The following is a 12,310-nucleotide window of genomic DNA, read 5'->3' on the forward strand; positions in this document are numbered from 1 at the left end:
ACTCTCCATAATCTATTTTTATTCAATTAATTGTTCACTCTTTAGTGTAAGTCGATTTTGCAGACTTGGATAAGTTATGAAACGTAGGACTCAGATTCCCTGCAGTAAAAATATCACATTCACATAGTCGCGATATTACAAATGTTTGATTCTGATACGAGGGCTAGTAGTACTCTAGAAGTAAATTCAAAACATTAAGTACAAATATGAACTTTCAGACCAAAGATTATGTGATCTAGATTTACAACAAAGTAATGGCATTACGACAAACGATCAATTTTTTGAAATATCATGCATTGCCCGGTATGGCCAAGAAGTTCGGTGGTATATTCCTAACAAATATTTGTTAATGCTTTTGATTTTGTTATGAGCGCTAGTACTCTAGAAATAAATTTGACACGCGAAGTCCAAATATGAACTTTTTTACCAAAAAGATTAGGTGATCTAGATTTACAACATCGTAATTGTGTGACGACAAACGATCAATTTCTTTAAATATCATGCATTGCCTCAATGGTGCGGCCAAGAAGTTCGGTGGTACATTCCTAACAATGCTTTTGATTTTGTTACAAGGGCTAGTACTCTAGAAATAAATTTGAAACATGAAGTCCAAATATGAACTTTCTAACGAAAGATTAGGTTATCTAGAATTACAACAACGTAATTGCATGACAACAAATGATCGATTTCTTAAACTATCATGTATTGCCTCTATGGTGTGGCCAACAACGTAATTGCATGACGACAAATGATCAATTTCTTGATACAAGGGCTAGTACTCTAGAAATAAATCAAAACTTGAAGGCCAAATATGATCTTTTTGACCCAAACTTAGCTGATCTAGATTTACAACGGAATTGTGTGACGACAAACGATCAATTTTTTAAAATATCACGATTTGACGAGAAATTTGATGGATCATTTCTAACGAATATTTGTTAATGCTTTCGATGTTTCAGTCATAGTGACGATTTTGTCTTACGTCATATTTGGAAAGTTTTTAAATTAATCTAGTGGTGACATATAAGTCAATAGGTCAATGACGTGTTTCGAACCGCAATCAGATAGCTTATATCTGATCGACAATAAAGCTACTATTTGTAGTTTCACCGTCCGAAACAACATTCGGGTGCTTTCAGCCGTAAATTCAAGATATGAAGAAATTCAGCAACACAGCAAAAGCAATTGATATTTTCCCATGTCATATTTTCTTCTGTATTGCTTGTTTAGTTGGTATTGGTATGGTGGCTGTTGGAAAATTGGGGAGTGTAACTAACTCAAACAACAAAAATTGGTATGGTGGTTGGCCAAAATCTAAGTAGTACTCCATCCGTCCCATTTTATAAGATATCATTTGACTAAATTTACTATTCATATGTCTTGTTTTGACTGTATTTTTCTAAAATTATATAAATGTAAATATTATCATATAAGATCTTGTTTGATTTGTTTCGACGAGTATTTTTAAAATATCAAATTTCTATAATTTTTACTAATACACAATTAAAAATATTCGTAATCAAAGTTATGCATCGGTGTGCGTGCAATGATCAACTAGTTCTTACTCCCTCATACCTCTTTTGTAAGCCAAAATTCTCTTTTGCATACTTATTTAAAAGTTACTTTTTGTCTTGATTTTATGTGAAATTTCTATTACAATTCCTAAAATGACCTTTTAATGTATTTAATTTGCATTGAGACTCTACAATCATGTAAAAAAATTAAACAATTAATTAGGGGTACTTTTGGAATCATAGCATTTAATAAAGTTACTTTTGGTAACTTTTGCTTATATTTAAGGCCAAATTTTTTTTTTGATTTTTGCTTATAAATAAAGTCAGAGGAATTATATTTTGGGACGGAGGCAGTAATACACTTTTCAATTACCAACAAACATAATACAATACTCCCTCTAGTCTTTTGTATAAGAAAACTTTTGTTTTCTAGATACATGGAATGATTGATGTATTTAGTCCATTTTTTAGACCAAATACATTAATATTCTATGAACCTAAAAAGTGTAAATTTTCTTATATTAAGGACTGAAAGAAGTATTTTAAAATGCTTGTCGGAGAATGAATTTGTCAATTACTTACTGCATTTCACACAAATCAAATAGAAGTTATAAATGAAAAAAAAAAAATATTATCAAATTAGCGAGAGTTAGTATGCTCTTCATTTCTAAAAAAAATAAAATGGCATACTTAATAATAGCGGGCCCACTTAATAATAGCGGGCCCACTTAATAATAGTGTTTGTATTTTGAGTAAAACTTTCATGGTTACGTGACCATATAGACACACTCACCTAATTTTTTGATGATTTATGAAATAATTAAAAGAATAAAATGAAAAATAATTTTTTTTAAGTGTGACTAAGAAAATTATATTTGGTCACGTCACCATAAAAGAATAATTCTTGCATTTATGTTTAGAAGAGAAAAACATGGATTTAGAATATTTTTTTTGACAGAATAAAAAAATTATTTTAAATATTGACATGGTGAATTTGGAGCAATATTGAACTAGAATTTTAAAATAGAAATAATTAATTTAATTAAACTAGCAAATTTGAACTATTTTGAAAGATCGAATAGATTTGATCTAGTAGTGAGGTCCTGGGTTCGATCATCAGCTCCAACAACAACAACAACAACAAAAATCGATTGTTGAACAGATACGAGAACTAAATTAATTTATTTTGTTTTTATGAAATTTCTTTCTTTTTTAATGAAAACTAAATAATTACTATGTTAAAAGACTAGTTGAGAAACACACTATAAAAGTTCTACATTGGATATTAGATCATACATGCAACTCCCAATTTCAATTAGACATAGTTCTTCCTTGAACACACAACAATGTGATATGGAGGATTATTTATTTTTATATAGTTTATTTATTTGTCTTTACAGAGTGACTGGTAGCTATAGGTGCTTTATTGCTAGGAAGATATTTTCAGTGTCACTGAGGCAGTTGAATTGAAGGTGTGTTGAGATCACTTCATGGCTTTCGGCGGCACTCTAACAGCTGAAACAATGTCATCAAAAGTTACAATCAAAATATTTTTTATTGATTGATTGATTATTATATACTATGTAGGATTAAATATGAAACTGCTCTATATATGCAAATGCAATTATAGTATTTTTGTATGGTTAAATGGTTTTACTCTTTATAGGTTTAACTATTGTTTTAATTTTTAAAGTCATTTTATTAGAACATGTGGCACCGCATGTCAATGATTATATTAGACCACCTAATGTTTTTCTTTTTTTTTTTTGACATATAGACCACATATAATGTTAAGGACTAAAAATGATTGTTTTCCAATTTGCAAGATTGAATTCAAATAAAAAAAAATTACAAAACTAATTAATAGCTATATAAAATGTTATATTTACGGAGACTATGATCATATTTAAATCTACTATCTATATGTAAAAATAAATGAATACATGTCATGCATATGTGCTTTTACATGAGAGAAATTATAAGAAGCAAACAGAAATATAAAGTAATATTATTGGAGAAGAGTAGAGAGGTCTGAATATTAGATTATCTATTTTTCACATTTATAATATGTGAATCTAGCTACTGGGAAAAAAAAATATAATGACTTTTTTTTGAAAATTCACACACAAGTTGGGGTGTTTTTGGTTCATAAACTGAATTGAATTATGTTGATAGTTTGACTCAGTTTTTGAAAACAACTTAAATAAAAATCAGTTACTTTTTCAACGTAATTTTTATTCAATTTCAAACCGATTTATATAATTTGATCAAATCCATAAATTTACAAATCGATTTGAAATTGAATTGAAATTGCTTTGAAAAATTATTTGGTTTTAATTAAAGTGATTTTTAAAAATTGAATCAAACCAATAATTAATTCAATTTAGTTCAGTTAACCCCTAGAGATGACAATGAGTATGATACTATAGTACTCATTCTCGCACTCATAGTTTTATTAATGGATCAACTTGTCAATATATCAATCTGTTGAGAAAGATGGTGACAGTAAGAGTTTCAACCAACTTGCCATTCAAAAAAAAAATCAACTTATCTAGGTAGTTGATCTAATTTATGTGCTATAATTACTTATTGCAATAGATAATTTATAAATGAGTATGTTTGTTCTTTGTTGAGGTTCAACTCCCCATTTGTAATATATTTTTTTTATATATTACAAGTGCATAATAACAGGATTCGAGTTTACAAATGGTGTCAATTTAGTTGAGATTTCTTCAATTCTCTTTGATGCAATGTCAATATTAGGTTTAAAAAAATATATTTTTGACAAGTTGAAAACAAATTTTTCCCTATGTAATGAGTAGATAGAAGATCTTACATCCACATTGCATTCCAGCAGGAAGTTTCAATCCACAAGACCGTGCAACAGCTATTGTCTTAGGAACACTCACAAATTTTTCAACTTCTTTAGTAATGAGTTTACAAGCACATGGAATATCAAAGCTTCTAATGGCAGCACAACACCCTGGTGATGGTGGAATTGGTGGTCCTGTTTTTTGAACAAATTTTGAACATTCTGATATAAGAGTTGGAAGACTTCCTCCACATTGAGCTGAAACATTATTTGTGTTATATATTAATGTTCCAATAATCATCACCAATAATGCTAAGCTAGTGTTACTCATCATTGTCATGCTTGTGTTGATTATTTTATACAAATTTATGCAAAAATCTCAATATTGTTGTATTACACCAATGCAATGAAATGAGTTGGTGTGCGTTTATTTATACACAACTAAGTGTGGCATGGAATGGAATGACATAATAAGTTCTATTATATCTTGTTTTCATATTTTATTGTTTTAATTTTAATTAATTTGAACATTTTTTTGTCACTATAATGTCGTGAGGAACAATAAATTAAATTAGATATACTTCATTTGTATATTACAATGTATAAGTGTCCAAATATATTGATTCCTAAACCGCCATACACATCAACTTACCCTTTTAATTAATTTGCATAGGAAATTAAGAAATAAAAGCCTTTAATTGTCATCTTGGTTCAACTGGATACTACATTCGGCAGGACAAACATGCAACTTAAATGAAACTTATCCTGAAAAAATTGATACAAAGATAAACCCTTTTTTTTAATCAACGCTTAAGTTGTAAATGAATTCATTTTAGGACGAATCATTTCAGAGAACCCAATTTAATTTTAATGGGAATAATTTTTTGCCACATTTTTTTTTGTCTTAATTGAAGTGGTAATCCACTAAAATTAGACTCACTAGGACTTACGGGACTGTCACACTTTACTTACCTAGCAATCGAATTTTGGATTATCGGTCCTCTTTCTCGGAGAACCAGAAAGTTAATACCAATTTTTTTTACTGTATCAAAAAAATCTAAAATGAAGGGATCAAATTTCGGGTATATCCATTTATTCACTTAAAAAATGAAATTATAGACAAAAAAAAAATTAATAATAAACACTTTCTGATGTAACTAGCAAGGTGCTTTGAACAAAACGGGCAACATGCGGCCTTTGGTATATGCTGTGGGCGGCTGAAAACAAACAAACGGATATATAGGCCCATTGAGTTTTTTTCGTTGAAATTCTTCCACCACTCCCTCTACCCCCAAATCCTCTACACACACACCCAAAAAAAAAATCAAACATTTTCCTTGCGCTCAAATTTTAAGATTGAAAGCATATTTTATTTATTTTGAATTCAAAAGTTTGAATGAGGAAAATTGTATTCCCAGGCTTGATATGGCATCTCCTCTACACACACACCCACCCAGAAGATGAAAGACTTTATCCTTAAAGGTGGCAAAACAAAAAAAAAAAGACATCTTGAATTTCACCAAGACGAAGTTTTGACCATCTATTAGAGAAAATAGAATCATTGGTTCTATCAATGGAATCTCATTATACATAATGAATTGGTGTGATCTCTAGACTGCAAAAGAAATGCAACATATATAACTATAGCAAAAAGAAAAATGATAAAGTCAATACTATAACAAAATATTATTTCATATGTAAAATTTAATTATTCTCTACATTTTAGCTAATCTTTAACTAGGTTTGTAATATCATTTTAGATAATCTCAAAACTATTATTATTTTCAAAGTTTTCACAAACATCTCCAACCTTCGTATCATCTTCATCTTTCTCAAGATCTATAATCTTTTTATCATGTTGAAGTTTTACATCATGTCCAACTATCACACCACCATGAGCACAACAACTGAGTTCATTATACCAAAGCATTCTATGAATGACAACATTAAATATAAATTAAATGTTTTTTTTTTAATCAATATAAATTAAATGTTTAATTACACATTTTGTTCGTTACATTTATTTTAGGTTTCAATTTAGTGTTTTACGTTTAAAAAGTATCAATTTAGTCTTTTATGTTTCCACTATTTGCACTAGTTAGTCATTTATGTCAGTTTTTCCACTAACATTGTTTGAACTATATATACACGTGTCCAAGTATCTATCCACATATGCAAACCGTCTACCACACATGGCAAAACTTATGTAGTTAAGCCTAAATTAAAATATAGACAACTTTATCTGCATGAAATGATTGTTTATTCACATATTCAAGACAAATAAGTCACTCACTTTCTTCTGGTGCACATCTTTTACTAGTAAAAGGAAGACTGAGTTGCTCATAAGCAAACATTGTGATGATGTGACATGCTTTAGAGAGCTTCTCATATCTATTTAAAATTTGTCCCACAATTTATTTTGTGTGTCCATTCATCCTCCAAAGTAATTATCCATATGTTACGATAATAATGACTCCCAATAATAATGAAAGAAAGAAAAGAAAAAAAGATCAAATTACAAAAGAACAATGAATAGATATATGTTCTTTCATATTTTACACTACCAAACATAAAATATAAATCATGCATGCATAAATATGATTTGCAATTTGCAAAATTTTACTTTAAATAAATAAACCAAATAAAAAACTTACTCCTCAAAAAAATTTCATGCTTGACAAAATAAATAAATAAATTTTATGAAAAAAAAATACTTTAGTTATATTGTTTATTAATTAATTACTATTGTGCTATTATTTTAAAAAAAAATTTAACTTTGTCACACCAACTTTTAAACTACCATTCTCGCATATTCCTTAACTCTTATTCTTTAACTATGACATATAAATTTATCATACAATCCTTTAATTCTTCATCTTTTTCCATCCCTAACCATTGTGTGTATAAATATATGATTTTGTGCACAAATGCTAAATGTTAATTTGTAGTGCAAATTTGAGTTTTCATCATCACTTTTCCCCAATCAACTATTGGATGGCAGCTCTTCAATAGGTTCTTCATCTCTTCACAATTTATTAGTTTATATATATAGCAACTTATTAATTATGTTACTCTTTCATATTGTGTGAAAATTTTAGACATCCTTATTTTTATTGATATAATGTTTGTTTTCTAACTTTTTTCTTATTTTTTATTTTTTTATTTCTTAACGTAGATATGACAATTTTTTCATGTGAATTAGGATAAAAGAATAAAAGATGGACTTCTATTTTTGTCTTTGTTGCATTTTTGATGCTCAAGAAAGTCGATGAAAAGCGACAATTTATGTGAGTATATATCTTTGAGTGTATTTCCACTATGTTATGTTATTATTCATAATACCATTTTTTTTGGGTACATTTCATAATACCATATTTATATTATATGTACTAAATTTTTTTTTTTTTACAAACTAATTTTTTTTTTTTGTTATTCATCTGTAGTAAAGTATCAAACAAGTTTGAAGACAATTTTTACTTACTACCCTACAACAATATCACTTATTTTTTCAAGGAAAATCTCAATAAAATTATTAAAACAACAAAACCATCAGTTTAATTGTAACAAAAAAAACCATTTTAATTTTGATATTACATATTCTTTGTGATAGAGCAGGTTATTCATTTATATTCAATTAAATTTGTCTTTTGAAGTAACCGTGAAAATAAAATCACAAATCCACCTTAATTCATTTGTAAATTAGTTACAATAAGAAAAATGAATGTATGAGAAGATCAAGTTTATAACGATAATAAATCATTAAAATTTTTGTGGTAAAAATTACTCTATAAGTATAAATTAGTCGACCAACTCTTAACATTTTATACTAATTATATATGTATTTCTTTTTATTTTGTGTGCTCATTCTCCATTGACCATTGTTAAATATAACGATTTATATAAAAAAGAATTAAGCAATTAAAAAAAGGTAAACTGGACAATAAACTAAAAAATCCTCACAAATAAAAGTTGAGATAAAATTTCACCAAGTAAAAGTTTGAGAGGAAAAAAGGTTAATATATCAACACAAAAATTGTATTATTGTTAAATATAAGTTATGTTTATTACATAGAGTAGAATAAGCGCATATGTTATTTGGTACATACTTTCAAAGAATGTGATCAAATGATGAAAAAGGAAAAACTAATATTTATGAATCACATTATATTCTATAATTGAAACTTATTTCAATCTTTCTCACGATCAATATTGTTAGCAAATCGCCTCTAACTCTTTTTGAAAAGAATAAGAAATACACCGTAGTAAAAAAGCAAAGCAACTTACGACTACTCCACTACGATCCATAAAAAGAAAATATGATGCATCTCTTCAAACTTAATTATGAGATATATTAGTTTTTCCTTTTATTTATTATTTTATATGAATACACTTAAATTTTTAATTTTATTTTATACGATTACACTATTAGAATAAAATATGATACATCTCTTCAAACTTATGAGATATTATAAGGGACTCGCTAAAAATTATATTCATTGTGTCCTTAATCTACAATATAAAATCTCATTTTCCTAAACAACTTTCTTATTTTTAATATAACAGAATTACAACTAAATCATGTTACTATAATTTAAATATATATGTCATTATACTTATCATAATTATTATTTTTCATTTGTAATAATATATTTTAAGTATGTTCTAATCAAACCTGAATGCATTCATTTTCAATTTCATTGGTAGTTAAAATAAACTCCACCAAGTGAAAGTTTGACGTAAAATTTTAAAAGAAGTCAATATATCAGCACAAGAATTTTATTTTCATAAAATATAAGAAAACATAAATTGGATGGAAGATAATAAGTCGTTTTGCTATTTTATACATAATTTCATGGAATATAAGCAAAAGATGAAAACGACAAAACTACCATATATATATATATATATATATATATATATATATATAAATCACATTCTATAAGTTGAGTTTGGTTTTTTCTTTCTCATAAACAATATTTTTAGCAAGGATGACTTCTGCTATAATTCTTATTGAAAAGAGAATAAAAAATATACCAAAATAAAAAAACAAAACAACTTGCGAGTGCACTAATGAGACCCATAAAAAAATTAAATTAAAATTACACAATTAAGATACAATATAATACATTTTTTCACACTTATAAATAATATAAGAGATCATTTTTTTTTGACGGAATATTATAAGAGATCATTAAAAACTATATTAATTGTTTTTAAAATATACTTTTGAGCAAATATATATATAAAAATAAAAAATCAATTATATAAACCAATACAAAATTTCATATTTCTAAATAACCCTCTTATTTTTAATATAAATTAATATTAAACCTATCTATTTCACTATATTTTAAAATATTATCAATCATTTAATTATATATAATGATTACTTATCATAATTATTATTTTTCATTTACGAAAATATTTTAAATGTGTATTTTAATCGAGCCCGTGCAACGCACGGGTTTATTTCTAGTTATTATAACAAGATAATTACTCCATGTGACCCCTTTAAACTTTAGATGTTCGTCAATCTACCATGTTTTTGTAATTAGCTTCTTTTTCAAGTAGCGAGAGATGTCAGTCATCAATGGTTGGATTTGAGATTGCAATGCTTATTGTTGACACATTTGTGACATCTTTAGCAACTATATTTTGTGTTGTTTGCACATTATATTTTTTCGCATCAAGACCCAATGACTTATCTTTGCATGTATTATTATTATTGCCACAAAAAGCTGAATACATAAGAGGTCCTTTATAAGAGTTGTTGGTGTTTTGATTGGCTACATTTTTGCAAAAGCCAACCAGCCAGATGCTGGACTGAGGTGCTGTAGCATTATAGTACAGCATACTGATACTCTGTTTTCGTGCAGAATTTTTATTTCAAATCTGAGTCAAGATTTGCTTCAATTATATATTCAGGCACGTGCGTCTGGGCAAAACGAGCCTTGCTCAGCAAGTTTTATTGAAGTCGGCTGAAGGAATGTTATTTAAAACAAAAATATAATTATATTATATTTTTGGCGTTTTTTTTGTTTGGTACAACATGAAACAAACAAATTATATTTTTGAAATTAATTTAGGGTTGGGTCGAAATTTCTACAGCTGTACATGTCTGAAGACCTAACTTGGACATCAAGACAATTGAAGACTATAAATATGTGAAGCCTCAAGCCTTTACAACTCATGTATTCTAAACCGTGTTCTTTACAAAGTGTGAGTTTTTAGGGTTTAGAGTTTGTGTCTTTTGTCAGCCTTTCTTGTGTCAATTTGATGCAAGTTTAGGACTGTGTTTTGGTTGTTAATCGTAAGCTACTCCTAAGCTTTGAAGCACGGAGTTAGTGTGTGTGATTCACTCATAAGCTTTTAAGCAAGAGTGTGGTCTAGTTTCTAGGAGAGTGTCTCCATCTTGATTATTATTATTGACAGCAACATGGTACGTGTTGTTAGAGGGAATTTGGGACGGGGTCTCATTATCTAAGAGGTTCTTAGGCAGATTGCACGGGTAGTGTCTAGGCGATAAGTCAAGTACCGGGTGTTGGTCGAGGGCTTTGAACTAGAGCTATTATAGTGGATTCATTCCTGGATTGGTATCCCCCAGAGTAGGTGACGTTGCACTGAACTGGGTTAACAAACGATCTGTGTTATTTATTATTCTGTCGTTTATTGCTTTATTTTATTCAGCGTCTGTCTTGCTGCAACATATGCTATAGCATCTTGTGCAGCATTGTGTTCACTGCGTGCCAGATTTCAATTGGCATCAGAGCAGGCACCCTTTCTGGTTATAGGGTGAGCTCCAGGGAGAATGTCTGGCAATATGGACAAAGAAGGAGGGCTTGTAAGCAGACCACCGCTTCTCGTTGGTGTCTCCAACTATGATTATTGGAAATCGCGCATGATTGCTTTCCTAAAATCTATGGATAGCAAAACTTGGAAAGCTGTTCTGAAAGGATGGGACCCCCCTGTGGTCATGGACAAAGATGGAAAGCCAACACTTAAACTAAAAGCTGAGGAGGACTGGTCTAAAGAAGAAGATGAGCTTGCTTTGGGAAACTCAAAAGCATTATATGCATTATACAATGGGGTAGACAAACACATCTTCAAGCTGATCAAAAAATGTGTCTCAGCAAAGGAAGCTTGGAAGATTCTTGAAACTGTTCATGAAGGTACTCCTCAGGTAAAGATGTCTAAATTACAGATCCTTACTACTCAGTTTGAAAATTTACGTATGAAGGATGAGGAAACAATCCAAGATTTTCATATGACTATTCTAGATTATGATAATCAATTTGATTCTTTAGGGGAGAAAATTCCCGAAGAAAAGTTAGTAAGAAAAATGCTCAGATCTCTTCCAAAGAAATTTGATATGAAAGTCACAGCTATGGAAGAAGCCAAAAACATATCTCAGATGAAGCTGGATGAACTGGTTGGATCACTCCAAACTTATGAAAGTGCGGCAAATGGAAGAAGTGAAAAGAAAAATAAGAGCATTGCTTTTTCATCCAAAAATGAGGAAGAAGATCTGGAGGAGGATGAAGAATCTAATGAAAGTATCTATGAAGCTATGGAGTTGCTGGGAAAACAGTTCAACAAAGTTCTAAAACAAATGGACAAAAGACCCAGACCAAATTCTAAGAATGATGCTCCAGGCACTATGCGCAGCATTGTGAATCAAGGAAAACCTAAGAGTGATGAAAAGTCAAGCTTAAACAAGAATATTCAATGTCATGAATGCGAGGGATATGGTCACATCAGACCTGAATGTCCAACATATCAGAAAAGAACGAAGAAAGGACTAACTGTCAGTTGGTCTGATGATGATGACTCAGAAGATGATACAGCATCTGTGACTGCCAAACATATCTCAGTCTTAACAGGTACTATTACATCTGATACAGAATCTTGTGATGGAGAGGTAACCTACGAAGAACTTGCTGATTCTTACAGAGAACTCTGCCTCAAGAGTGGAGAAATATGCAGA

The 12,310-nt window shown here is 29.2% G+C and overlaps 1 protein-coding gene across 1 annotated transcript; it reads right to left on the reverse strand.

Moving 5' to 3' along the window:
* Positions 1 to 2,997: 2,997 nt before the first annotated feature.
* On the reverse strand, positions 2,998 to 4,666 carry LOC123914843. Its single transcript, XM_045966009.1, has 2 exons — positions 4,351 to 4,666; positions 2,998 to 3,029 (listed from the first exon to the last, which is right to left on the reverse strand). The coding sequence occupies exons 1-2, from the start codon at positions 4,664 to 4,666 to the stop codon at positions 2,998 to 3,000; spliced, it is 348 nt and encodes a 115-aa protein (XP_045821965.1).
* Between the last annotated feature and the right edge of the window lie 7,644 nt (positions 4,667 to 12,310).

This window comes from Trifolium pratense, linkage group LG3 (genome assembly GCF_020283565.1).
Source record: "Trifolium pratense cultivar HEN17-A07 linkage group LG3, ARS_RC_1.1, whole genome shotgun sequence".
In the NCBI taxonomy this organism is placed as follows: Eukaryota; Viridiplantae; Streptophyta; class Magnoliopsida; order Fabales; family Fabaceae; genus Trifolium; species Trifolium pratense.